At 64.2% G+C, this 27319-nt stretch overlaps 2 protein-coding genes across 2 annotated transcripts; both read left to right on the forward strand.

The window, feature by feature from the left end:
* Nucleotides 1-890: 890 nt before the first annotated feature.
* Nucleotides 891-7340, forward strand: LOC128899051 (gamma-aminobutyric acid type B receptor subunit 1-like). Its single transcript, XM_054177183.1, has 4 exons — nucleotides 891-955; nucleotides 6017-6098; nucleotides 6281-6488; nucleotides 7331-7340. Exons 2-4 carry the CDS (start codon nucleotides 6017-6019, stop codon nucleotides 7338-7340), a joined length of 300 nt encoding a protein of 99 aa, XP_054033158.1. The 5' UTR covers nucleotides 891-955.
* GABBR1 (gamma-aminobutyric acid type B receptor subunit 1) lies at nucleotides 7321-24411 on the forward strand. Its single transcript, XM_054177304.1, has 20 exons — nucleotides 7321-7502; nucleotides 8521-8538; nucleotides 9996-10156; nucleotides 11733-11867; nucleotides 13001-13171; nucleotides 13804-13905; nucleotides 14202-14267; nucleotides 15168-15359; nucleotides 15959-16201; nucleotides 17121-17184; nucleotides 17537-17614; nucleotides 18275-18425; nucleotides 18814-18946; nucleotides 19669-19785; nucleotides 19869-19976; nucleotides 20815-20908; nucleotides 22204-22331; nucleotides 22416-22544; nucleotides 23768-23911; nucleotides 24138-24411. The coding sequence occupies exons 1-20, from the start codon at nucleotides 7373-7375 to the stop codon at nucleotides 24387-24389; spliced, it is 2616 nt and encodes an 871-aa protein (XP_054033279.1). The 5' UTR covers nucleotides 7321-7372; the 3' UTR covers nucleotides 24390-24411.
* Nucleotides 24412-27319: the final 2908 nt, after the last annotated feature.

The raw sequence follows: 27319 nt of genomic DNA on the forward strand, positions 1-27319 counted from the left end.
CTTGCCTGTCCCCTCCCTGCCAGCCCCCTGCCTGCTCCCTGCCTGTCCCCTCCCTGCCAGCCCCCTGCCTGCTCCCTGCCTGTCCCCTCCCTGCCAGCCCCCTGCCTGCTCCCTGCCTGCTCCCTGCCTGTCCCCTCCCTGCCTGCTCTCTGTGTCCCCTGCCAGCCCCCTGCCTGCTCCTTGCCTGCTCTCTACCTGCCGCCTGCCCGTCCCCTGCCTGCTCCCTGCTTGCCCCCAGCCCCAAATGGCCCCTCCCAGCCGCCCATAACCCATCCCCCCCCCGCTTACATCAGCCCCCCCCAAGCCCTCCTTCCCAAGCCCCCTCCCCATCCTCCCAGTGCCCCTCAACCGCTCTCCATCCACCCCCCCCGCCCCGCAGCGGCCCCGCCCCTGCTCTCCCTCCCCTTTCTCTGGGCGGAGCCGGGGCCCCTCCCCTCCCCTTCCCCCCCCCTTCCATTCCCCTCCCCCCCTCAATCCCTTCCCCCCCCTTTCCCAAACCCGGGTCCCTCCCCGTGGTGCTGCATCCCACTCCCCACACCCCACCCCCCCAAACCTCCATCGCCCCCCCCCCGCCCAGCGCTGGGACCAACCCTCCCCCCCCCCACTGCGTACGAGCCCCCCCCTCACCCCCCCCCGTTTTAATTCCACCCCCCCCGGGTTTTTTCCCATCCCTCCATCTCCGGGAGTTTCCCATCCTCCATCCCGGGCAGCTCCAGCATCAGCCGACCCCCCCCCCCCCAGCAACCACCGGGACCCCCCAGCTTCATCGTAGCCCCCCCCCCATCATCATCATCATCTCCGTGCCCCCCCAATTCTCCTCCTCCTCCCCCCTCCTTCTCCCCATCCCCCATCTTAGTACCCACCCCTATCTCCCTCACACCCCCCCATACCTATTTTGACTCCCCCCCCCCCCCCCTTTTGACTCCCTCCCCACCCCGGACAAGCCCAGGCCAAGGTAAGACCCCCCCCCAAATATACTAAGGGGTCCCCCGCGCTGTGCTGGGCCACTCTGGGAGGGGAGGGGGGGGGCAGGGAGGGGCACTGACCCCCCCACACCCCCGTTCTGTAGCCGGGGGGGTGGGGGGAGGGGGAGCCCTCCCCTGTTCTTTTCACGCCCCCCCCCCCATTTAATCCCCAACCCCTTTCAAGGCCTCCCCCCCCCCCAACCCTTCACCCAACCTGAACATGTTGGGAACCCCCCTCCTCATTTTGGGGGACCCCCTCCCGTTTTGAGGACCCCCGGCCCCATCTCTGCCTCCATATTGGGACCCCTGGTCCCCCTCCTCTAATTGCAGCCCCCCCAGACCCTGAGGCCTCCCCCAGCCTGGCCCCTTGGAACCCCAAAACTTCCACACCCCCTCCCCCCACAACCCTCCCACAGCCTTGGACCCCACCCTCCACCCTCCCCCAATTCTGTGACACCCCCCCCCCCGCCCAGTCTTGCCCCCCCCCCACTTTTGGAGGTGTAATCTGGGGTGCTGGGGGGAGAGTCACCTCCCCTTAAAGACCCCTCCCTCACAAATCCCATGGGCGCCCCCCTCCCCCACTCAAGGAGGCTGGGGGGCATAAAATGAGGCGGGGGGGGAGAAGTTTGGGGGTTCCATGGGGTGAGAGGGGGGGTTCCGGGGGTGGGGGGCAAGGACCAATAAGGGACCAGGGGGTCCTGTGTGGGTCTGGGGAGGGAGAGGCAATGTGGGGCAGGGAGGGGGGAAGTTTGGGGGTCCCAGGTTGGGGGGGGGGGGTAATAACAGCCAGGGAATCCTGCATGGGGCTGGGGGGGTGTCCCCGGCCCCCCCCCCCCCCCCCCCCGTGTCCTCCCAGCTCAGCAGTAACCAAGCAACTGCCTGAGCGCCGCTAATGAGCCCTGATTAGTGCCGGGGTTAATTAACCCGCGGCTGGGATAGGCTGGGACGGGAGAGGGGTGGAAAAAGCTGGGGGGGGGGGGCAACAACATCCCCCTAGGGCCACCCCCCCCAGCCCCAACCCCCTCCCCAGGGCAGGGTTGTGGTGCCAAGTGGGGCAGGGTGAGTAAGGAGAGGGTGGAGAGGAGGTTGTGGTGATTAAAAGTCAGTGGGAAAGGAAAATCAGGAAGGAGTTGGGGGGGGAAAAGATGACTGGAAAGGAAAGCTTGAAATTGAAATTGAAGTCTGAGGCTGAACATGGAAATTAAAATTCAAACTGAAATGGAAGTTACAATTCAAATTTGAAACTGAAGTTGGAGTTAAAATTCAAAATTCAAGCTGAAATTGAAGTTATAAAATCAAAATTCAAGCTGAAATTGAAGTTAAAATTCAAATTTCAAGCTGAAATATAAATTAAAATTCAAAATTCAAACTGAAATTGAAGTTAGAAATCAAAATTCAGGCTGAAATTGAAGTTAAAAATCAAGATTCACACTGAAATTGAAGTTAAAAATCAGATTTCAAGCTGAAATTGAAGTTAAAAATCAAAATTCAAGCTGAAATGGGAGTTAAAATTCAAAATTCAAGCTGAAATGGAAGTTAAAATTCAAAATTCAAGCTGAAATGGAAGTTAAATTTCATATTTCAAACTGAAATGGACGTTAAAAATCAAAATTCAAGCTGAAATGGAAGTTAAATTTCAGATTTCAAGCTGAAATGGAAGTTAAAAATCAAAATTCAAGCTGAAATTGGAGTTAAAATTCAAAATTCAAGCTGAAATGGGAGTTAAAAATCAAAATTCAAACTGAAATGGAAGTTAAAAAATCAAAATTCAAGCTGAAATGGACGTTAAAATTCAAAATTCAAGCTGAAATGGAAGTTAAAATTCAAAATTCAAGCTGAAATGGGAGTTAAATTTCAGATTTCAAGCTGAAATTGAAGTTATAAAATCAGATTTCAAGCTGAAATGGAAGTTATAAAATTCAAAATTCAAGCTGAAATGGAAGTTAAAATTCAAAATTCAAGCTGAAATGGGAGTTAAAATTCAAGCTGAAATGGAAGTTAAATTTCAGATTTCAAGCTGAAATTGAAGTTATAAAATCAGATTTCAAGCTGAAATGGAAGTTATCAAAATTCAAGCTGAAATCGACATTAAAATTCAGATTTCAAGCTGAAATGGAAGTTAAAATTCAAAATTCAAGCTGAAATGGGAGTTAAAAATCAAAATTCAGGCTGAAATGGACGTTAAAATTCAAAATTCAAGCTGAAATGGAAGTTAAAATTCAGATTTCAAGCTGAAATGAAAGTTAAAATTCAGATTTCAAGCTGAAATTGATGTTAAAATTCAGATTTCAAGCTGAAATGGAAGTTAAAATTCAAAATTCAAGCTGAAATGGGAGGTAAAAATCAAAATTCAAGCTGAAATGGACGTTAAAATTCAAAATTCAAGCTGAAATTGAAGTTAAAATTCAGGTTTCAAGCTGAAATGGATGTTAAAATTCAAAATTCAAGCTGAAATTGAAGTTTAAAATCAAGATTCATGCTGAAATTGAAGTTGAAAATCAGATTTCAAGCTGAAATGGATGTTAAAATTCAAAATTCAAGCTGAAATTGAAGTTTAAAATCAAGATTCATGCTGAAATTGAAGTTGAAAATCAGATTTCAAGCTGAAATGGACGTTAAAAATCAAAATTCAAGCTGAAATGGAAGCTAAAAATCAAAATTCAGCTGAAATTGAAGTTAAAATTCAAATTCCAAGCTGAAATAGAAATTAAAAATGAAAATTTAAGCTGAAATAGAAATTAAAATTCAAATTTCAAGCTGAAATTTAAATTCCAATTCCAAGCTGAAATGGAAATTCAAGTTCAAAATCCAAGCTGGAATTGATAATTCAAACTCCAAGCTGCAACTGCAATTCAAATCTGACAGGGGAAGGGGAAGGGGAAGGGGAAGGGGAAGGGGAAGGGGAAGGGGAAGGGGAAGGGGAAGGGGAATTAAAATTCAAAGTGCAGTCAAAATTCCAACTCAAAATGAAATTTTCAAAGTGAAATGGAAATTCAAATTCAAAGCTTTCAAACCTGGGGATGGAAATTAAAACTGGGAAATGAACTGGAACGGGCAAGGAAGCTGGAAAAGGTTAACTGCCTGTGGGAAACGAAGGGAAAGTGACAGCAGCAGTGGGAAGTAGGAGAGGAAGATTCGTAGCAGAGGTAGAACTCAGAACCGGATCTGAGAGGCAGAGTGAAAGTGAAATGAAAACTTCAGTGAAAGCTCAAAAGTGAGGGGAAAACAAAGGGCAGAGTGGAAGTGAAGAGGAAAAGGAACGTGCCAAAGAAGCCTAACATTGCCTTCAGGGAAGGAAAAGTGACCTGAGAGGGAAACAGGAAGGAAGCTGAAATCCACTGCAGGGGCAGGGAGGGAAAGGGAACTGAGCGCCATGGAACGTCCCCCTGCGAGTGGGCAGGAGGGGTGTAGGGCCCTCCACCAGTGTGCAAGAGGGGTGTAGGGCTCTCCACCAGTGTGCAAGAGGGGTGTAGGGCCCTCCACCAGTGTGCAAGAGGGGTGTAGGGCTCTCCACCAGTGTGCAACAGGGGTGTAGGGCTCTCCACCAGTGTGCAAGAGGGGTGTAGGGCTCTCCATCAGTGTGCAACAGGGGTGTAGGGCTCCTGTGAGTAACCTGTGTGTAAGCTCCACTGTGGGTGTGCAAGCTGGGTGCAGCTCCTCTGAGCAACCTGTGTGTAAGCTCCATTGCAAGTGTGTAAACTGTGTGTAGGATCCTCCATGAGTGTGCATGCTGGGTGTCACTCCTGTGAGTAACCTGTGTGTAAGCTCCACTGTGGGTGTGCAAGCTGGGTGCAGCTCCTGTGAGCAACCTGTGTGTAAGCTCCACTGTGGGTGTGCAAGCTGGGTGCAGCTCCTGTGAGTAACCTGTGAGTAAGCTCCACTGTGGGTGTGCAAGCTGGGTGCAGCTCCTGTGAGTAACCTGTGAGCAAGCTCCACTGTGGGTGTGCAAGCTGGGTGCAGCTCCTGTGAGCAACCTGTGTGTAAGCTCCACTGTGGGTGTGCAAGCTGGGTGCAGCTCCTGTGAGTAACCTGTGAGTAAGCTCCACTGTGGGTGTGCAAGCTGGGTGCAGCTCCTGTGAGTAACCTGTGAGCAAGCTCCACTGTGGGTGTGCAAGCTGGGTGTAGGTTCCTCCATGAGTGTGCAAGCTGGGTGCAGCTCCTGTGAGTAACCTGTGAGCAAGCTCCACTGTGGGTGTGCAAGCTGGGTGCAGCTCCTGTGAGTAACCTGTGTGCAAGCTCCACTGTGGGTGTGCAAGCTGGGTGTAGGTTCCTCCATGAGTGTGCAAGCTGGGTGCAGCTCCTGTGAGTAACCTGTGAGCAAGCTCCACTGTGGGTGTGCAAGCTGGGTGCAGCTCCTGTGAGCAACCTGTGTGTAAGCTCCACTGTGGGTGTGCAAGCTGAGTGCAGCTCCTGTGAGCAACCTGTGTGTAAGCTCCACTGTGAGTGTAGCTCCTGTGGGTGTGCAAGCTGAGTGCAGCTCCTGTGAGTAACCTGTGAGCAAGCTCCACTGTGGGTGTGCAAGCTGGGTGTAGGTTCCTCCATGAGTGTGCAAGCTGGGTGCAGCTCCTGTGAGTAACCTGTGTGTAAGCTCCACTGTGAGTGTAGCTCCTGTGGGTGTGCAAGCTGGGTGCAGCTCCTGTGAGTAACCTGTGTGCAAGCTCCACTGTGAGTGTGCAAGCTGGGTGTAGGTTCCTCCATGAGTGTGCAAGCTGGGTGCAGCTCCTGTGAGTAACCTGTGTGTAAGCTCCACTGTGAGTGTAGCTCCTGTGAGTAACCTGTGTGCAAGCTCCACTGTGGGTGTGCAAGCTGGGTGCAGCTCCTGTGAGTAACCTGTGAGTAAGCTCCACTGTGGGTGTGCAAGCTGGGTGTAGGTTCCTCCATGAGTGTGCAAGCTGGGTGCAGCTCCTGTGAGTAACCTGTGTGCAAGCTCCACTGTGAGTGTGCAAGCTGGGTGTAGGTTCCTCCATGAGTGTGCAAGCTGGGTGCAGCTCCTGTGAGCAACCTGTGAGTAACCCTCACCCTGTGCAATCTCCCCACCCCCACCACTCCAGATGCTGCCTCTGCTGCTGCCCCTCCTGGCTCTGAGCGCAGCCCCCGGCAGCTCCAGCTCCATCCACACCAACCTGACCGAAGGTGAGGAGACCACCGCCGGGGGGCGGGGCGGGGCGGGACACCTCCGGGTGGGGCCAGGACACCTCAAAGGTGTGATGAGACCACCGCAGGATGCGATGAGCCCCGCTCCGGGGTGCAGTGAGACCCCCTCGGGGCGTTTCTCCGCCCCCTGCTGCCCCTCTGACCGCCCCCCGGCCCCGCAGGCTGCCAGGTGCTGCACCCGCCCCGGGATGGAGGCATCCGGTACCGGGGGCTGACCCCCGAGGAGGTGCGCAGCGTGCGGCTGCTGCCCTTCGACTACGAGATTGAGTTCGTCTGCAGGCCGGGCCGGGAGCCGCTGGGGCCCAAGGTGCGCAAGTGCCAGCGCGACGGCACCTGGACGGCCATGGCACAGCCCAGCCGCTGCCGTGAGTGCGCCCCCCGGCGGCCGGACCCCGCACCAGCAGCATCCCCATCCTCCTCTCCATCCCCATCCCCATCCTCCTCTCCATCCCCATCCCCATCCTCCTCTCCATCCCCATCCTTTCTTATCATCCTCCTCTCCATCCCCATCCTTAGCATCCTCCTCTCCATCCATCCCCATCCTCCTCCTCTCCATCCCCATCCTCCTCCTCTCCATCCATCCCCATCCTCCTCCTCTCCATCCCCATCCTCCTCCTCTCCATCCCCATCCTCCTCCTCTCCATCCCCATCCTCCTTCTCTCCATCCCCATCCTTTCTTATCATCCTCCTCTCCATCCCATCCTCCTTCTTAGCATCCTCCTCTCCATCCCCATCCTCCTCCTCTCCATCCATCCCCATCCTCCTCCTCTCCATCCATCCCCATCCTCCTCCTCTCCATCCCCATCCTCCTCCTCTCCATCCATCCCCATCCTCCTCCTCTCCATCCATCCCCATCCTCCTCCTCTCCATCCATCCCCATCCTCCTCCTCTCCATCCCCATCCTCCTCCTCTCCATCCATCCCCATCCTCCTCCTCTCCATCCCCATCCTCCTCCTCTCCATCCCCATCCTCCTCCTTATCATCCTCCTCTCCATCCCCATCCTCCTCTTCCTCCTCCTCTCCATGCCCCTCCTCCTCCTCTCCATCCCCATCCTCCTTCTTATCAGCTTCCTCTCCACCCCCACCCTCCTCCTGCTCTTCCCCCCCCCACCCTCACCGCCATCCCCTCCCCCCCCCCCGGTGGCCCGCGGAGGCTGCTGAGGAGGCCTGGCCCCCAGCCGCGCTCTCCCGCAGTGAGGACGTGTCCCAAGCTGCACCTGAGCCTGGAGAACGGCCAGGTGGTGGCGCAGGCGATGGAGAGGGTGCCGGTGGAGGGCAGCTGGGCCGAGTACAGCTGCAACCCAGGCTTCCGGCTGGTGGGCAGCGCCCGCAGCAACTGCACCAAGCTGGGGCGCTGGAGCGCCCCCAAGCCCAGCTGCGAGCGTGAGTGGGGCTGGCGCCCGAGCGCCTGCGGGGCTGGAGGGGCTAGGGGCTTGCAGGTCCTGGCTGGGGGCTAGGGGCTTGGAGGTCCTGGCTGGGGGCTAGGGGCTTGGAGGTCCTGGCTGGGGGCTCCATGGGCTTGGAGGTCTTGGCTGTAGTCTCCTTGGGGTTTGAGGTCCTGGTTGGGGTCTCCGTGGGCTTGGAGGTCCTTGGCTGGGGTCTTCTTGGGCTTGGAGGTCCTGGTTGGGGTCTCTGTGGGCTTGGAGGTCCTTGGCTGTGGTCTCCTTGGGGTTGGAGGTCCTGGTTGGGGTCTCCTTGGGCTTGGAGGTCTTGTCTGGGGTCTCCATGGGGTTGGAGGTCCTGATTGGGGTCTCCGTGGGCTTGGAGGTCCTTGGCTGTGGTCTTCTTGGGGTTGGAGGTCCTTGGCTGTGGTCTCCTTGGGCTTGGAGGTCCTGGCTGTGGTCTTCTTAGGGTTGGAGGTCCTGGCTGTGGTCTCCATGGGCTTGGAGGTCCTGGTTGGGGTCTCCGTGGGCTTGGAGGTCCTTGGCTGTGGTCTCCTTGGGGGTTGGAGGTCCTGGTTGGGGTCTCCTTGGGGTTGGAGGTCCTGGCTGTGGTCTCCTTGGGGCTGGAGGTCCTGGTTGGGGTCTCCTTGGGGTTGGAGGTCCTGGCTGTGGTCTCCTTGGGGCTGGAGGTCCTGGCTGGGGGTCTCCATGGAGGGGTCCCTGAGGCTGGGGGGTCCCAGAGCAGGAGCTCCTTGGCTGTCCCTGGGGCTGGGGGTGTCTGGGGGGGGTTCAGGTCCTGGGGGGGGCAGTCCCATGGGGGAGGGGTACCCAGGCTTGGGGTCTCTTGGGGAAGTCAGATCCGGGGGGGGGGGGGCCCTGGGTTTGGGGGTCCCTTGGTTTGGGGTCCCTGGGGTGGGTTCAGGCCCCCATGGGAAGGGGGTTCCTGGATTTGGGGGGTTCCTTTGGGGGGGGTCCCTGGGGGGGGTCTCTCTCTGACTCCCTTTCCCCCTCCCCCACAGTTCGTCGCCCCCTCTCAGGTGAGTTGCTCCCTGGGGTGCCCCCCCCAAGCCCCCCCCCAAGTCCCCCCCACATCCTCCCTCCCCTGCCCCCCCCCAGTGCCCCCCAGTTTGGGGTGGGGGCTTCAGGAGGCAGCCTGGGACCCATGCCCAGCTCTCCCCTGAGGGGTGGGAACCCCCCTAAGCCCCCCCCCCCAACCCCCCCCAAGCCATCCCCAGGCTTCAGGGCAGCCCCCAGTGCCACTCTCCCTCCTCCCCACATCCATCCTCTTCCTCACAGCCTTCAGCCTCATCCATCCCCCTCCCTCCGGCCTTCCTCCTTCCCCTGCCTCCCCTTCATCCCTCCTCCTCCTCCCAGCCTTCCTCCCTCCCCCAACCCCTCTCCATCCCTCCTCCCCCTCCTCCTCCCAGCCTTCCTCCCTCCCCCAACCCCTCTCCATCCCTCCTCCCCCTCCTCCTCCCAGCCTTCCTCCCTCCCCCAACCCCTCTCCATCCCTCCTCCTCCTCCCAGCCTCCCTCCCTTCCCCCCTCCCCCCCTCCCGCCCCGATTCCCAGCCCTCCCCACCCCCTCCCTCCCCTCGCTCAGCTCCAGCCCTGCTCAATCCCTTCCTCCCCAGTCCTCCCAGTCCTCCATCTTCCCTCTCCCAGTCCCCTGCCGGTTCCCACCCCCACCCCCCTCCCCTCCATCGTTCCCTCTGCTCATCCCCTCCGGCTCTTCCCGGCTCCATCCCTCCGGGTTTCTCCACCCCGCTCCCCTCGGGCTCTGCCCTCCCTCTGCTCCGCTCTCCATCTTTCCTCTCCCTGTCCCTCCGGCTTCCCACCCCCATCCCTTTATTTTCCCATTCCCATCCCTCCTGCTTCCCCATCCCTTTATTCCCCACCCTCCTCCCCTCTCTTTTCCATCCCCCTTCCTCCCAGCCCCATCCCGCTCACTGCCCAGCCCCATCCTGTTATTTTCCATCCCTGTCCCTCCATCTTTCCTCTTCCCATCCTCCTCTTTGCCATTCCCTTATTTTTCCTCTCCCCCCCCTCCAGCTCTTTTCTGGACCCCTCCCTCCACCTCCCCGCTCCCCATCCCGTTCTGATCCCGTTCCTTCCCATCCCCATCCCTCTCCAATCCCAGCCTCCATCTCCCCTCTCCCCAGCCTGTCCTTTCCCCTCCTGATCCCCTTTTCCCCCATCCCATTATTCCCAGTGCCCCCTCCCAGTATCCCCCAACCCCATTAACCCCCAGCCCATTATCCCCCTCCCGCTATCCCCACCCCCCCCATCCCCTGCTCATCCCCCTCCCCGCCCCCCCGCCAGTCCGCTCCCCCCCCCCCCCCCCCGACCATGGCCGCCCCCCTCCCCCTGCTGCCCCTGTGCCCTCCTTGACCCCTGGGGGACCATGCCGGTTCCCACGGTGGCCTGGGGGCCGCCGGCTTGGTGCTGGCGGCTGCTGGTGGTGCTGAGCAGTCCCCTGGTGCTGGTGGGCGCAGGGAAGAAGGCCGTCCACGTGGGGGCGCTGTTCCCCATGAGCGGGGGGTGGCCGGGGGGCCAGGCCTGCCTGCCCGCCGTCCGCATGGCCCTGGAGGACATCAACAGCCGCAGAGACATCCTGCCCGACTACGAACTGCGGCTGATCCACCACGACAGCAAGGTGGGCACTGAGTCGGGGGCATGGGGCAGGAGGGGAAGGGATGGGGCAGGAGGGGAAGGGATGGGGCAGGAGGGGGGCAGGAGGGGAAGGGATGGGGCAGGAGGGGAAGGGATGGGGCAGGAGGGGGTCAGGAGGGGAAAGGTTGGGGCAGGAGGATGTCAGGTGGAGAAGGGATGGGGCAGGAGGGGGTCAGGAGGGGAAGGGATGGGGCAGGAGGATGTCAGGTGGGGAAGGGATGGGGCAGGAGGGGGTCAGGAGGGGAAAGGTTGGGGCAGGAGGGGAAGGGATGGGGCAGGAGGGGGGCAGGAGGGGAAGGGTTGGGGCAGGAGGGGGTCAGGAGGGGAAAGGATGGGGCAGGAGGGGGTCAGGAGGGGAAGCAATGGGGCAGGAGGGGAAGGGATGGGGCAGGAGTGGGTCATGTGGGGAAGGGATGGGGCAGGAGGGGGGCAGGAGGGGAAGGGTTGGGGCAGGAGGGGAAGGAATGGGGCAGGAGGAGGTCAGGAGGGGAAAGGTTGGGGCAGGAGGATGTCAGGTGGAGAAAGGATGGGGCAGGAGGGGGTCAGGAGGGGAAGGGATGGGGCAGGAGGATGTCAGGTGGGGAAGGGATGGGGCAGGAGGGGGTCAGGAGGGGAAGCAATGGGGCAGGAGGGGAAGGGATGGGGCAGGAGGGGGTCAGGAGGGGAAGGGATGGGGCAGGAGGGGGTCAGGAGGGGAAGGGATGGGGCAGGAGGGGGTCAGGAGAGGAAGCAATGGGGCAGGAGGGGGTCAGGAGAGGAAGCAATGGGGCAGGAGGGGAAGGGATGGGGCAGGAGGGGGGCAGGAGGGGAAGGGATGGGGCAGGGTTGGGGCAGGAGGGAAAGGGTTGGGGCAGGAGGGGGGCAGGAGGGGAAGGGGTGGGGCAGGAGGGGGTCAGGAGGGGAAGGAATGGGGCAGGAGGGGAAGGGTTGGGGCAGGAGGTCATTGACTCAAAATGCCCCCAAAAAACAACAGCCCCCCCCCACATCTCCCCCCAGCTTTCCCCCAGCCAACCCAGACCCCCTCCAAGCTCCCCCCAAAGCCACAGCCCCCCCAGCAGAACCCAGAGCTGCCCAACACAGCCCAGCCCCCACAGCCTCCCCTCGGCCCCCCCAGAAGGCCAGCACTGCCCCAGGCTCCCCCCAATCCACCCTGTAGAAAGCAAACAGCACCCCCCCACCCTCCATGCCCCCCCCCCTTTTCCCCTGGCCCCCCCACCCCCCGCTCCCCCCCCCCCCCCGTTGCCATGGCAGCTGCAGGGCTGCCGCTGGGTTCCCCTGGCAACATCTCCAGGGCTCTGCTTCCGGCCCCTGCCGTGCCCTGAATTATTCATGGCCCCCCCCAGGCTACCTCCAGCTTCTCCTCCTGGCCCTCAAGGACCTTCTGACCTTGGGGGGGGGGGGGGGGGGTGTCCCCCCTCCCCCAAGCTGACTCAACCCCAGCTGGGGGCTTGGAGCTCTGGGGGCAACCAGCTGGGTGGAGCAGGGGGAGTCCTTGGGGGGGCTCCTCAAGCTTGGTCTCTTTGCCCCACACCCCCCCTTGTCCCCCCCCCCCCACCCAGTGTGACCCTGGCCAGGCCACCAAGTACCTCTATGAGCTCCTCTACAACGACCCCATCAAGATCATCCTGATGCCAGGCTGCAGCAGCGTCTCCACCCTGGTGGCTGAGGCTGCTCGGATGTGGAACCTCATCGTGGTGAGGAGACAGCTCCTGGGGCCTGGGGGTGCTGGGGGTGGTGAGGAGACAGCTCCTGGGCCCTGGGGGTGCTGGGGGGGTGAGGAGACAGCTCCTGGGGCCTGGGGGTGGTGAGGAGACAGCTCCTGGGGCCTGGGGGTGCTGGGGGTGGTGAGGAGACAGCTCCTGGGCCCTGGGGGTGCTGGGGGGGTGAGGAGACAGCTCCTGGGGCCTGGGGGGGCCTGGGGGGGTGAGGAGACAGCTCCTGGGGCCTGGGGGTGCTGGGGTGGTGAGGAGACAGCTCCTGGGGCCTGGGGGGGGTCCTCTGGTGGTGAGGAGACAGCTCCTGGGGCCTGGGGGTGCTGGGGTGGTGAGGAGACAGCTCCTGGGGCCTGGGGGGGTCCTGGGGTGGTGAGGAGACAGCTCCTGGGGCCTGGGGGTGCTGGGGTGGTGAGGAGACAGCTCCTGGGGCCTGGGGGGGTCCTGGGGTGGTGAGGAGACAGCTCCTGGGCCCTGGGGGTGCTGGGGGGGTGAGGAGACAGCTCCTGGGCCCTGGGGGTGCTGGGGTGGTGAGGAGACAGCTCCTGGGGCCTGGGGGTCCTGGGGTGGTGAGGAGACAGCTCCTGGGGCCTGGGGGTGCTGGGGTGGTGAGGAGACAGCTCCTGGGGCCTGGGGGGGCCTGGGGGTGGTGAGGAGACAGCTCCTGGGCCCTGGGGGTGCTGGGGTGGTGAGGAGACAGCTCCTGGGCCCTGGGGGTGCTGGGGTGGTGAGGAGACAGCTCCTGGGGCCTGGGGGTGCTGGGGGGGTGAGGAGACAGCTCCTGGGCTCTGGGGGTGCTGGGGGGGTGAGGAGACAGCTCCTGGGGCCTGTGGGGGCCTGGGGGTGGTGAGGAGACAGCTCCTGGGCTCTGGGGGTGCTGGGGTGGTGAGGAGACAGCTCCTGGGCTCTGGGGGTGCTGGGGGGGTGAGGAGACAGCTCCTGGGCCCTGGGGGTGCTGGGGGGGTGAGGAGACAGCTCCTGGGCCCTGGGGGTGCTGGGGGGGTGAGGAGACAGCTCCTGGGCCCTGGGGGTGCTGGGGGGGTGAGGAGACAGCTCCTGGGCCCTGGGGGTGCTGGGGGGGTGCCCCCTGACCCCGGTGCCCCCCGGCCCCGCAGCTGTCCTACGGCTCCAGCTCGCCGGCGCTGTCCAACCGCCAGCGCTTCCCAACCTTCTTCCGCACTCACCCCTCGGCCACGCTGCACAACCCCACGCGGGTGCAGCTCTTCCGCAAGTGGGGCTGGACCAAGATCGCCACCATCCAGCAGACCACGGAGGTCTTCACCTCGGTACAGCACCACCACCAGCACCACCATCATCACCACCACTGTCACCACCATCACCATCATCACCACCACCACCATCACAACCACCACCGTCATCACCACCACCAGCACCATCACCACCATCACCACCATCATTCACCATCACCACCATCATCACCACCACCATCACCATCACAACCACCACCGTCATCACCACCACCATCATCACCACCACCACCATCACAACCACCACCGTCATCATCACCACCAGCACCACCAGCACCATCATCACCACCACCACCATCATTCACCATCACCACCATCATCACCACCACCATCATCACCACCACCATCACCATCACAACCACCACCATCATCATCACCATCACCACCATCATCACCACCACCACCACCATCATCACCATCATCACCACCATCATCACCATCATCACCACCACCACCATCACAACCATCACCATCATCACCATCACCACCACCACCATCACCATCATCACCACCACCATCATCACCACCCCCACCTTGGAGCCCTCCATCCCCACCTCGATGCTCTCCAACCCCACCTTGGTGCCCCCCAGCCCTACCGTGTCCCCCAGACTCACTCTCCTCTCTCTCTCCCCTCTGCCCCCCACCCCCAGACCCTGGATGACCTGGACCAGCGGGTGAGGGAAGCAGGTCTGGAGATCACCTTCCGCCAGAGCTTCTTCTCCGACCCTGCCGCTCCTGTGCGCAACCTCAAGGTGAGGCCACCAGGCCCAGGACCAGCTCCTCACCACCACCAGGTCCTCAGCAGCACCAGGACCAGGTCCTCCTCACCACCAGGTGCCTCCTGGAACCAGGTCCTGCACCCCAAAGGGAGCAGAGACACCCCCCAAAGGTGCCCAAGTGACCAAGCCACCACTGCATCTCCTGCACCCAGGACCTTCTGGTCCTACTTCAGCAGCCCTATGCAAAGTTATGCAAATGAGGCTGGGTGGGACTGGCCATCCAGGAGCAGAAGTCCCACCCCCAGGGTGCTCTGTGTCCCTGCCTGCAGCGCCAGGACGCCAGGATCATCGTGGGGCTCTTCTACGAGACCGAGGCGCGGAAGGTCTTCTGCGAGGTGAGGCCACAAGGGGGCAGCAGGAGAGGAGGGGGATGGAGAGGAATGGGGGGGATGGATGGGTGGAGATGGATGGATGGATGGATGGAGATGGATGGATGGAGATGGATGGATGGAGATGGATTGGGATGGTTGGATTGATGGATGGAGATGGATGGATGGGGATGGATGGATGGGGATGGATGGATGGATGGGGATGGATGGATGGATGGAGATGGATGGATGGAGGTGGATGGGGATGGATGGGGATGGTTGGATGGAGTTGGATGGATGGATGGAGATGGATGGATGGGGATGGATGGATGGAGATGGATGGATGGGTGGATGGATGGGGATGGATGGATGGAGATGGATGGATGGATGGATGGATGGATGGGGATGGATGGATGGAGATGGATGGATGGGGATGGATGGATGGATGGAGATGGATGGAGATGGATGGATGGGGATGGTTGGATGGAGTTGGATGGATGGATGGAGATGGATGGATGGAGATGGATGGATGGGGATGGTTGGATGGAGTTGGATGGATGGATGGAGATGGATGGATGGAGATGGATGGATGGGGATGGTTGGATGGAGTTGGATGGATGGATGGAGATGGATGGATGGGGATGGATGGATGGAGTTGGATGGATGGATGGAGATGGATGGATGGATGGAGATGGATGGGTGGAGATGGGCAGATGGATGGGTGGATGGAGGTGGATGGATGGATGGAGGTGGATGGATGGAGATGGGTGGGTGGGTGGGTGGATGGATGGATCATGGGATGGGGAAGGCTTGTGTGGATGCCCAAGGTGAAGAGCTAAAGAGCTCCTGAAGGACAGAGAGGATGGGGAGAAGGGTGGAGGCGGGCTGGGCGCGGCGTGGGCGCGCTGGCAGCCGGCCCCTCGGCAGGTGTACAAGGAGAAGCTGTACGGCAAGAAGTACGTCTGGTTCCTGATCGGCTGGTACGCCGACAACTGGTTCCGCATCAAGGACCCTGCCATCAACTGCACCCAGGCCGAGATGGCCGAGGCCGTGGAGGGGCACGTCACCACCGAGATCGTCATGCTCAACCCCGAGAACACCCGCAGCATCTCCAACATGGTGAGGCCCTGCCCCGCCCTGCTGAGCCCCTGCCCCGCCCTGCCCCGCCCTGCTGAGCCCCTGCCCCGCCCTGCCCAGCCCTGCCCTGCCCTGCCCCTGCCCAGCTTCCGGTGCCCCCTGCTCCCCTGCAGCATCTCCAACATGGTGAGGCCCGGCCCCGCCCAGCCCCGCCCTGCTGAGCCCCTGCCCAGCCCTGCCCTGCCCTGCCCTGCCCCTGCCCAGCTTCCGGTGCCCCCTGCTCCCCTGCAGCATCTCCAACATGGTGAGGCCCGGCCCCGCCCAGCCCCGCCCTGCTGAGCCCCTGCCCAGCCCTGCCCTGCCCTGCCCTGCCCCTGCCCAGCTTCCGGTGCCCCCTGCTCCCCTGCAGCATCTCCAACATGGTGAGGCCCGGCCCCGCCCTGCCCCGCCCTGCTGAGCCCCTGCCCCGCCCTGCCCTGCCCAGCCCTGCCCTGCCCAGCCCTGCCCTGCCCTGCCCTGCCCCTGCCCAGCCTCCTGTGCCCCCTGCTCCCCTGCAGCACCTCCAACACGGTGGGCACCGAGGGCGCCTGCCCAGCCCCTGCCCATCACCGCCCTCCTGTGCCCTCCTTGCTCCGCCGCAGACCTCCCAGGAGTTCATCGAGAAGCTGCAGAAGAGGCTGGGCAAGAACCCCGAGGAGACAGGAGGCTTCCAGGAGGCTCCCCTGGCCTATGATGCCATCTGGGCCCTGGCCCTGGCCCTCAACAAGACCTCTGCAGAGCTGGCCAAGAAGGGCCTGAGGCTGGAGGACTTCAACTACAACAACAAGAACATCACCGACGAGATCTACAGAGCCCTCAACTCCTCGGCCTTTGAGGGGGTCTCGGTGCGTGGGGAGCCCCAGCCCCGGCCACAGCCTGGCCCCAGCTGCCCAGCAGCCTGCCCAGCCCTGGCCCCTGCTGCCCAGCAGCCTGCCCAGCCCTGGCCCCAGCTGCCCAGCCCCGGCCCCAGCTGCCCAGCAGCCTGCCCTGCCCTGGCCCCTGCTGCCCAGCAGCCTGCCCAGCCCCAGCCCCTGCTGCCCAGCAGCCTGCCCAGCCCCGGCCCCTGCTGCCCAGCCCCAGCCCCTGCTGCCCAGCAGCCTGCCCAGCCCCAGCCCCTGCTGCCCAGCAGCCTGCCCAGCCCTGGCCCCTGCTGCCCAGCCCCGGCCCCAGCTGCCCAGCAGCCTGCCCTGCCCTGGCCCCTGCTGCCCAGCCCCGGCCCCAGCTGCCCAGCAGCCTGCCCAGCCCCAGCCCCTGCTGCCCAGCAGCCTGCCCAGCCCCGGCCCCTGCTGCCCAGCCCCGGCCCCAGCTGCCCAGCAGCCTGCCCAGCCCCAGCCCCTGCTGCCCAGCAGCCTGCCCAGCCCCAGCCCCTGCTGCCCAGCAGCCTGCCCAGCCCCAGCCCCTGCTGCCCAGCAGCCTGCCCAGCCCCAGCCCCTGCTGCCCAGCAGCCTGCCCAGCCCCGGCCCCTGCTGCTGCAGCTGCCCCCAAGGGTCCCCCAGGGTGGTGCTGGAGCTGCCTTCAGGGGTCCCCCAAGGGTCCCTCAGAGTGGTGCTGGAGCTGCCTTCAAGGCTTCCCTCCATGAGCTACCCCAACCCCCACAGAGCTTGGTTCTGCTGCCTGCTCTTGGTGCTGGTGGTCCTGCTGCTGGTCCTGCTGCTGGTCCTGCTGCTGGGCCTGCTGCTGGTCCTGCTGCTGAGCCTGCTGCTGGGCCTGCTGGTGGTCCTGCTGCTGGCCAGGTCCCTGACCCCCATCCCCATCCCCCCCCAGGGCCACGTCGTGTTCGACGCCAGCGGCTCGCGCATGGCCTGGACCCTCATCGAGCAGCTGCAGGGTGAGTGAGGAGCAGGAGGCCTCCCAGGGCCACCAGGGAGCTGCTGGAGAGCACCCAGCAAAGGGCCACCAAGATGAGGAAGGGCCTGGAGCCCAGAAGGCTCCAGGAGCCCCCTGGTGATGGTGCAGGTCACCGAGAATCGGTGCCCAGAGAGGTGGTGGAGTCTCCACCTCGGAGCACCCCAACCACCCCCTGCCCCCAGCTGCTCCTGAGCAGAAGGTTGCAGCAGGTGGACCTTCAGAAGGCCCTCTCCAAGTGCTCAGCCAGGCTGTGGTCCTGGGGAGGGGGTCTAGAAGCGTGGAGCCGGTGCCACCTCTCCTTCCCACCACCACCATCCCTGGTGCCCTTCCAGGAGGGGTCTACAAGAAGATTGGTTACTATGACAGCACCAAGGACAACCTCTCCTGGTACAACAACGACAAATGGATCGGTGAGGACCCCCAGGCTGCCTCCTGGGGAGCTCCCTGCCCTGCCCAAGGGCCAGAAGACCCCCCCCAAGGGTTGAGAAGGTCACCCCATGGCTCAAGAAGGTCCCCCCAGGGCTTGAGAAGGTGCCCCCATGGCTTAGGAAGGTCTCCCCAAGGGTTGAGAAGGTCCCCCCAAGGGTTGAGAACATCTCCCCAAGGGTTGAGAAGGTCCCCCCAAGGCTCAGGAAGGTCCCCCCAAGGCTCAGGAAGGTCCCCCCAAGGGTTGAGAAGGTCCTCCCAAGGCTCAAGAAGGTCTCCCCAAGGGCTGAGAAGGTCCTCCCAAGGCTCAGGAAGGTCTCCCCAAGGGCTGAGAAGGTCCTCCCAAGGCTCAGGAAGGTCTCCCCAAGGCTCAAGAAGGTCTCCCCAAGGGCTGAGAAGGTCCTCCCAAGGCTCAGGAAGGTCTCCCCAAGGCTCAAGAAGGTCCTCCCAAGGCTCAAGAAGGTCTCCCCAAGGGCTGAGAAGGTCCTCCCAAGGCTCAGGAAGGTCTCCCCAAGGGTTGAGAAGGTCCTCCCAAGGCTCAAGAAGGTCTCCCCAAGGGCTGAGAAGGTCCTCCCAAGGCTCAGGAAGGTCTCCCCAAGGGATTTGAAGACCACCTCCTGTAACCTGTGCCCTGGGCTCTGCAGGAGGTGCCCCTCCAGCTGACTACACCAAGGTCATCACCACCTTCAGATTCCTCTCCCAGAAGCTCTTCATCTCTGTCTCGGTGTTGGCTTCCTTGGGCATCCTCCTGGCCATCATCTGCTTGGCCTTCAACATCTACAACGGCCACGTCCGGTCAGTGCCCCCAGCCCCACCGCCGTCTCCTGGGGGTGGGGGGTGGGAAGGACCCCACCCAGCCTCCTCCATGGCTGCCTGCTTGGCAGCCTCCAGAGGGGCAAAACTAAAGAGGTCTCAGATGGTCCCAGCCTGAGGGGGCCCTCGGGAGTCCCTCGGGGTGGTGCTGGAGGTCTTCGATGGTCCCAGGGCCTCCTGCAGCTGCTGCTGGTGGTGACCAAAGGGTGGTGCTGGGAGGCCTCCAAGCTGCTCAGGAGCTCTGGGTGACACCAAGGCTTTGGGTGTCCTTGGTGGCCTGCACTGCCCACCTCCTGCTGGGGTGGTTGAAGGCTGCAGGGGCAGCAGGGTGGCCTTGGTGAGCTCAGGTCTTCTCCTCAACCTCCACCAGGTACATCCAGAACTCCCAACCCTACCTGAACAACATGACCGCCGTGGGCTGCACCCTGGCCCTGGCTGCTGTCTTCCCCCTGGGCCTGGATGGGTACCACATCGGGCCAGGCCTCTTCCCATTCGTCTGCCAGGTGGGCAGGGGTGGCATGGGGACCACCAGGAGGTGGCAACAGCTGGAGCAGGAAGGGTTGGAGAGAACCAGGGGGATGGGGAGGCCTGGAGGGGTTGGAGATGCAACCAGGAGATGGGGAGAAGGGAATAGGAAGGGTTGGAGAGGATGGAAGGAAGGGATGAGGACAGCTGGAGGAGGAAGGGTTGGAGATGATGGAAGGGTTGGAGATGATGGAAGCAAGGGATGAGCACAGCTGGAGGAGGAAGGGTTGGAGATGATGGAAGGGTTGGAGATGATGGAAGCAAGGGATGAGCACAGCTGGAGGAGGAAGGGTTGGAGATGATGGAAGGGTTGGAGACGATGGAAGCAAGGGATGAGCACAGCTGGAGGAGGAAGGGTTGGAGATGATGGAAGGGTTGGAGATGATGGAAGGGTTGGAGATGATGGAAGCAAGGGGTGAGCACAGCTGGAGGAGGAAGGGTTGGAGATGATGGAAGGGTTGGAGATGATGGAAGGGTTGGAGATGATGGAAGCAAGGGATGAGCACAGCTGGAGGAGGAAGGGTTGGAGATGATGGAAGCAGAGGATGAGAAGAGGAAGAGTTAGAGACAGAACCAAGGGCTGGGACAAGCAGAGCAGGAACCATTGGAGGTAGAGCTGTGGACCTCCAAAGAAGTTGACCAAGGGATGTCCTTGAGGTGGCTCCAGCCAGGTCCTCCCACCCCATGTCCTCCCCCCCAGGCCAGGCTCTGGCTGCTGGGCCTGGGCTTCAGCCTGGCCTACGGCAGCATGTTCACCAAGATCTGGTGGGTCCACACCGTCTTCACCAAGAAGGAGGACAAGAAGGAGAAGAGGAAGGTGAGGGCTCGACCCCCTTGGGTGGTGGAGAGCACACCGTGGTGGGGAGGGTCTGGTGGCCCCATGGTGTCCTCTCCCCCCAGACTCTGGAGCCTTGGAAGCTCTATGCCACCGTGGGGCTGCTGGTGGGGCTGGACGTGGTCACCTTAATCATCTGGCAGATCGTGGACCCCCTGCACCGCACCATCGAGGTGGGGCACGGCTGGGGGGGCTTGGGGGGCTCCTGAGGGGGTCCTCATGGTATTGGGTGGTGGTCATGGTGTTGGGGGGCTCCTGAGGAGGTCCTCATGGTGGTGGGTGGTGGTCATGGTGTTGGGGGGCTCCTGAGGAGGTCCTCATGGTGGTGGGTGGTGGTCATGGTGTTGGGGGGCTCCTGAGGAGGTCCTCATGGTGTTGGGGGGTGGTCATGGTGTTGGGGGGCTCCTGAAGGGGTTCCTCATGGTGTTGGGTGATGGTCATGGTGTTGGGGGCTCCTGAAGGGGTTCCTCATGGTGTTGGGGGTGGTCATGGTGTTGGGGGGCTCCTGAGGAGGTCCTCATGGTGTTGGGGGGTGGTCATGGTGTTGGGGGGCTCCTGAGGAGGTCCTCATGGTGTTGGGGGGTGGTCATGGTGTTGGGGGCTCCTGAGGAGGTCCTCATGGTGTTGGGGGGTGGTCATGGTGTTGGGGGGCTCCTGAGGAGGTCCTCATGGTGTTGGGTGGTGGTCATGGTGTTGGGGGGCTCCCAAAGGGGTCTTCATGGTGTTGGGTGGTGGTCATGGTGTTGGGGGGCTCCTGAGGAGGTCCCCATGGTGTTGGGTGATGGTCATGGTGTTGGGGGGCTCCTGAAGGGGTTCCTCATGGTGTTGGGTGGTGGTCATGGTGTTGGGGGGCTCCTGAAGGGGTTCCTCATGGTGTTGGGTGGTGGTCATGGTGTTGGGGGCTCCTGAAGGGGTTCCTCATGGTGTTGGGGGGTGGTCATGGTGTCTGGAGCCTCTCCACCCCACCCATGTGACCTCCCACCCCCCATGTCCCACCCCTGTGACCCCCAGGAGTTCACCAAGGAGGAGCCCAAGACGGACACCGACGTCTCCATCCTGCCCCAGCTGGAGCACTGCAGCTCCACCAAGATGAACACCTGGCTGGGTGGGCCTGGGGCAGCAGGAGGCAGCGGCTGGGGGGGCACTGGGAGGGCTGGGAAGGGTCCTGGGGGACCAAAGGGAGACCCAGGAACCCCTGGGGACTAGGTGGGGGGAGGTCCCTGTCTGATCCCCCTGGTGCCCCCAGACCAGGCAGGGAGGTCCCTGTCTGACCCCCCCCCGGTGCCCCCAGACCAGGCAGGGAGGTCCCTGTCTGACCCCCCCCCGGTGCCCCCAGACCAGGCAGGGAGGTCCCTGTCTGACCCCCCCTGCTGCCCCCAGACCAGGCAGGGAGGTCCCTGCCTGACCCCCCCCTGCTGCCCCCAGACCAGGCAGGGAGGTCCCTGTCTGACCCCCCCCCCGGTGCCCCCAGACCAGGCAGGGAGGTCCCTGTCTGACCCACCCCCGGTGCCCCCAGACCAGGCAGGGAGGTCCCTGTCTGACCCCCCCTGGTGCCCCCAGACCAGGCAGGGAGGTCCCTGTCTGACCCCCCCTGGTGCCCCCAGACCAGGCAGGGAGGTCCCTGTCTGACCCCCCCCTGGTGCCCCCAGACCAGGCAGGGAGGTCCCTGTCTGACCCCCCCCCTGTGCCCCCAGACCAGGCAGGGAGGTCCCTGTCTGACCCCCCCTGTGCCCCCAGACCAGGCAGGGAGGTCCCTGTCTGACCCCCCTGGTGCCCCCAGACCAGGCAGGGAGGTCCCTGTCTGACCCCCCCCTGGTGCCCCCAGACCAGGCAGGGAGGTCCCTGTCTGACCCCCCTGGTGCCCCCAGGCCAGGCAGGGAGGTCCCTGTCTGACCCCCCCTGGTGCCCCCAGACCAGGCAGGGAGGTCCCTGTCTGACCCCCCCTGCTGCCCCCAGACCAGGCAGGGAGGTCCCTGCCTGACCCCCCTGGTGCCCCCAGACCAGGCAGGGAGGTCCCTGTCTGACCCCCCCCTGCTGCCCCCAGACCAGGCAGGGAGGTCCCTGTCTGACCCCCCCCTGGTGCCCCCAGACCAGGCAGGGAGGTCCCTGTCTGACCCCCCCCTGGTGCCCCCAGACCAGGCAGGGAGGTCCCTGTCTGACCCCCCCCTGGTGCCCCCAGACCAGGCAGGGAGGTCCCTGTCTGACCCCCCTGGTGCCCCCAGACCAGGCAGGGAGGTCCCTGTCTGACCCCCCCCCGGTGCCCCCAGACCAGGAAGGGAGGTCCCTGTCTGACCCCCCCCCCGGTGCCCCCAGACCAGGCAGGGAGGTCCCCACCTGACCCCCCCCGGCGCCCCCAGGCCCGGAGGTGCCTCTCTGAGCGCCCCCTGGTGGCTCCCCCAGGGATCTTCTACGGCTCCAAGGGGCTGCTGCTGCTGCTGGGCATCTTCCTGGCCTACGAGACCAAGAGCGTCTCCACCGAGAAGATCAACGACCACCGCGCCGTGGGCATGGCCATCTACAACGTGGCAGTGAGGCCCCGCCCCGCCCCCCGCCCCGCCCCCCGCCCGGGCCCCGCCCCGGGCCGCCCCCAGCCGCGCCCTGCCCGCCCGCAGGTGCTGTGCCTGATCACGGCGCCGGTCACCATGATCCTCAGCAGCCAGCAGGACGCCGCCTTCGCCTTCGCCTCCCTGGCCGTCGTCTTCTCCTCCTACATCACCTTGGTCGTCCTCTTCGTGCCCAAGGTGCCCCCTGGCCGCGGGCTGCCTGCTGCCCCCTGGGCTGGCTGCCCACCCCTGGGCTGGCTGCCCACCCCTGGGCTGCCTGCTGCCCTCCCCTGGGCTGCCTGCCCTCCCCTGGGCTGCCTGCTGCCCTCCCCTGGGCTGGCTGCCCTCCCCTGGGCTGCCTGCTGCCCTCCCCTGGGCTGCCTGCCCTCCCCTGGGCTGCCTGCCCACCCCCGGGCTGCCTGCCCTCCCCCGGGCTGCCTGCTGCCCCCTGGGCTGCCTGCTGCCCTCCCCCGGGCTGCCTGCCCTCCCCTGGGCTGCCTGCTGCCCTCCCCTGGGCTGCCTGCTGCCCCCTGGGCTGCCTGCCCTCCCCTGGGCTGCCTGCTGCCCCCTGGGCTGCCTGCTGCCCCCTGGGCTGCCTGCCCTCCCCTGGGCTGCCTGCTGCCCCCTGGGCTGCCTGCCCTCCCCTGGGCTGCCTGCTGCCCTCCCCTGGGCTGCCTGCCCTCCCCTGGGCTGCCTGCCCACCCCTGGGCTGCCTGCCCTCCTCTGGGTTTGGTTTCTCCTGGGCTATTGGAAGCCTTGGTGACCCTTGGGGTGGCCCTGGGGTAGCCCTGGAGCAGCCCTTGGTGAACATGGATGGCCCTGGGTGGCTCTGGGGTGGCCCTTGGTGAACATAGATGGCCCTGGGGTGTACCTGGATGGTGATGGGTGGCCCTGGGGTGACCCAGGGTGGCCCTGGGGTGATGCTGGGTGGCCCTGGAGTGATGCTGGGTGGTGTTGGGTGGCCCTGGGTGGCCCTGGGGTGGCCCTGGGTGGTGCTGGGTGGCCCTGGGGTGACGCTGGGTGGCCCTGGGGGGGCCCTGGGTGGCGATGGGTGGCCCTGGGTGGCCCTGGGGTGACGCGGGGTGGCCCTGGAGTGATGCTGGGTGGTGCTGGGTGGCCCTGGGGGGGCTCTGGGTGGCCCTGGGGTGAGGCTGGGTGGCGCTGGGTGGCTCTGGGGGGGCCCTGGGTGGCGATGGGTGGCCCTGGGTGGCTCTGGGGGGGCCCTGGGTGGCCCTGGGGTGACGCTGGGGGGCCCTGGGGTGACGCTGGGTGGCCCTGGGGTGGCCCTGGGGTGACGCTGGGTGGCGATGGGTGGCCCTGGGTGGCTCTGGGGGGGCCCTGGGTGGCGATGGGTGGCCCTGGGGGGCTCTGGGGGGGCCCTGGGTGGCCCTGGGGTGACGCTGGGTGGCCCTGGGTGTCAGATGCGGCGCCTGATCACGCGTGGGGAGTGGCAGTCGGAGCAGCAGGACACCATGAAGACAGGATCCTCCACCAACAACAACGAGGAGGAGAAGTCCAGGCTGCTGGAGAAGGAGAACAGGGAGCTGGAGAAGATCATCGCTGAGGTGGGCTGGGACCACCTGGAGGAGGGGGGCCGCGGGGGGAGGGGGGCTGGAGACCACCGGGATGCGGTTGGGTGGGGTCGGAGACCACCCAGAGCTCCGGGGCTGGAAGGTCCCCAGGGTGCCCCCAGCCCCGGGGAGCTGCCCTGGCAGGGCCGGGGGCCGCTCTAGGGTCCCAGCGCCCCTGGGGGCCGGGGGAGGGTCGCTCACCGCTGCCCCCTCCTGGCAGAAGGAGGAACGAGTCTCGGAGCTGCGCCAGCAGCTGCAGGACCGGCAGCAGCTCCGCTCCCGGCGCCGCTCCTCCAACCCCGCCCGGGACGCCGACAACCACTTCCCGCCGGGGGTGGGCTCCTCCCCGGCCCCCCCGGCTCCTTTCTACCAACCCAACCTGCCCCTGGTGCGCTGCTTGGTCACCGAGCAGGCCGAGAAGCTCGGCAGGGCCAACTGCGACGGCAGCCGAGTGCACCTGCTCTACAAGTGACCCCCGGGGGACCCCCACAGGCGGGGGGTGCGGGGGGGAGGGGCTAATGGACCGAGGGGGGTGGAGCTTCAGCAAGGTGGAGGCCAAAAGTGGGTGGGGTTTGGGTAGGGGGGTGGAGCCTTGGGGTTGACTCGTGGTGGGTGGCCACCCAAGCCCAGCCGGGTGGCCACAGCCTTGGCCCCTGGGTGTCACCTCCACCCCGGCCCATGGCACCACCACCCCTCCCCCAGCCTCCCCTTGGGACTCCTCCTGACCAAGACCTCTCCTGCAGCTCTCCCCTCACCCCCCAGCCACCTCCAGCTGTCCTCTCACCCCCCAGCCACCTCCAGCTGTCCTCTCACCCCACAGCCTCCTCCAGCTGTCCTCTCACCCCCACAGCCACCTCCAGCTGTCCTCTCACCCCACAACCTCCTCCAGCTGTCCCAGCACCCCCCAGCCACCTCCAGCTGTCCTCTCACCCCCCAGCCACCTCCAGCTGCCCCAGCACCCCACAGCCACCTCCAGCTGTCCCAGCACCTCACAATCACCTCCAGCTCTCCCCTCACCCCCACAGCCACCTCCAGCTGTCCCAGCACCCCTACAACCTCCACCCCACCTCCCCCACCCCAGCTGTAGCCAACCTGCCCAGTCCTGACTTTTCCTCCTCCCCTGCCCCCTGCCCCCCCTCCCTGACCTTCCTCCCCGTCCCACCCATGCAGGAGCTCAGCTCCAGCTGTAGCAGAACAACTTCCCTCCCCCCTCCCCCCCTCCAGTGGCAGGGTTGTGGTGGTCCATTGTGGTGGTCCTGGAGGGGCCTCCTGGAGCTCAGTGTCAGGCTGGAGAGGACACCCTGAGTCTGGGCGAGCTGTGGAGCACGACTTGGGCCCCGTGGCACATCCAGGGTGGCTTCCAGGGGCCAGCTCCAGCTGGTCTGGGGGAGCTGCTGCCGGCCCCCCCCGGCTGGGAGGCAGCTGCTGGGCTGGAGGCAGCTGCTGGGCTGGAGGCTGCTGCTGGGAGCTGTCCCAGCCAGCTGTGGGGAGGCTGGGGCACAGCTGGAGAGGCTGGGGGTCAGCTCCCGTCTGTCGTGTTGGGGCCTGACCGTTGGGCTGGTTGGGTCCTCTCCCCTGGGTGTGGTCCTCTCCACTGGGTGTGGTCCCCTCGAGGGGCGGGGTCCTCTCCACGGGCGTGGTCCTCCTCGTGCCGACTGTTGCCTGGGGTCTGGCTCCAGGCTGCTCTGTGCTCACAACCAGACCCTGCTGCTTCTCCTCCACAGCTCTGTGTGGTTCTTCACCACCCCACCCCCACCCCCCTGCCCCCCCCGGGACCCCAACCCCCACAGCTGGGACCCCAGCCCCCGCCCAGGGCCATCCCAGAGCTCATGGGGGGGGCTGAGGGGTGATGGAGAGAGCGAGGAGAGGAGCAGGAGGCTGCTCCTGGGTCCTGGTGGTCCTGATGCAGCTGATCCCAGATCCAGCCCCACAGTTCCTGGCTCCAGCCCATTCCCAGCTCCAGAGGCTCCCTGCCCCCTTCCTTTGGCTGCAACCCCGGTGCCCAACGCCCCCCTCCCCCTCCCCTCGTCCCCAAGGTGTCCCCAAGGTGTCCCCACCCGGTGCCAGCCGTCCCGGGCCGCCGCCGATAGGGGCCGGGGCCGTGCCAGGCACCGCGGCCGGGAGTGGGGGGCAGGGCAAAACAGGAGGGAGGGGGCAGGGAACTGGAGCCCCTCTGTCACCCCCAAATCCCTCCCCCCCGAGCCAGGGATTCTGGGGGGACCCCGGGGGCTGTCCCCTCTGCTCCACCAAAATTGGGAGGTTTCAGCCCAAAACTCCAGCACGGGGCGGGGGGAGTTGTCCGGGGGGATTTGGGGGTGCCCCTGGGATCTGGGGGGGGTTTCCGGGGGGATTTGGGGGTGCCCCTGGGATCTGGGGGGGTTTTCCGGGGGGATTTGGGGGTGCCCCTGGGATCGGGGGGTCGTTTTTGGGGTGCCCCCGGGACCAGAGGTGGCAAAGCAGCAGCAGGACCCAGCTGGCATCCAACCCATTTAATACAAGGGGAAAAAAAGGGGCTGGTTCTGGGGTCCCCCCAGCCCCCCCCGAATCGGGTGCTCTGCTGTGGTAGGTCTGGGGGGCTCCCCACATTAATAGGGGGGCCAGCCAGCCCCCCCCCAGGTGCTGTTGGCCCCAGCCCCCCCCTCCCCGCAGGCCAGGGGTGGGAGGAAGAAGAGGAAGACCCCGGCCAGGGTTAACCCCCCCCCAACGACCAAAGCCACCCCCAAAGCCACCGCCCGGGACCGCACCCAGCGCCCCCACAGCCGGGGGGCGCCGGCGCGGCTGGGGGGGGCGCCGGGGGGGTCAGGGCGCCCCAGCTCCAAGCTGAGGGTGGCAGCAGGGACCCCTCCCTGGGGGGGCACATAAAGGAGCCCCCGGGAGCGATCGAAGCGAACGGAGCCGGAGGGGCCGGGAGGGAGCAGGGGGAGGAGGTCCAGGCGGGTGGGCAAAGCCGGGGGCCCCCCCCCGGGGAGCAGAGGGGTGGGGCGGCGACAGAGGGGACAGAGGAGGGCGGGGGGCGGCGAGGGGGGGGTCCCCAAGGTGACCCTGGCCAAGCACTCGAGGCAGAAGCTGTGGCCGCAGCCCAGGGCCTTGGGCAGCTTGAAGAGTCGATCGTAGGGGGAGAAGCAAACCACGCAGTCCAGGGGGGGCTGCCCCGAGGCCGGGGGGGGGCCCTCGGGGTCCCCTGGGCTTGGGGTGGCCATGGTGGGCACGCTGCTGGTGGGCACGGTGGCCCTGCTGCTGGTGGCCACGGTGGCCACGCTGCTGGTGGGCACAGTGGCCATGCTGCTGGTGGCCACACTGCTGGTGGCCACGCTGCTGGTGGCAGCTGCCATGCCCCTGCCAGGTGGGAGAGAGCCCAGCAGTGATGGGAGCCAAAAGCGTTCCCCCCCTCCCCCCCCAAAC

Source organism: Dryobates pubescens, chromosome 39, assembly GCF_014839835.1.
Source record: "Dryobates pubescens isolate bDryPub1 chromosome 39, bDryPub1.pri, whole genome shotgun sequence".
Classification (NCBI taxonomy): domain Eukaryota; kingdom Metazoa; phylum Chordata; class Aves; order Piciformes; family Picidae; genus Dryobates; species Dryobates pubescens.

Bases quoted from the DNA above. Each gene is read 5' to 3' on its own strand.
- LOC128899051 (XM_054177183.1), top strand. From the start codon at position 6,017: ATGCTGCCTCTGCTGCTGCCCCTCCTGGCTCTGAGCGCAGCCCCCGGC. The intron at 6,099-6,280 runs GTGAGGAGACCA...CCGGCCCCGCAG, and splicing joins CCACACCAACCTGACCGAAG to GCTGCCAGGTGCTGCACCCG.
- GABBR1 (XM_054177304.1), top strand. From the start codon at position 7,373: ATGGAGAGGGTGCCGGTGGAGGGCAGCTGGGCCGAGTACAGCTGCAAC. The intron at 10,157-11,732 runs GTGGGCACTGAG...CCCCCCACCCAG, and splicing joins TGATCCACCACGACAGCAAG to TGTGACCCTGGCCAGGCCAC. The intron at 23,912-24,137 runs GTGGGCTGGGAC...CCCTCCTGGCAG, and splicing joins TGGAGAAGATCATCGCTGAG to AAGGAGGAACGAGTCTCGGA.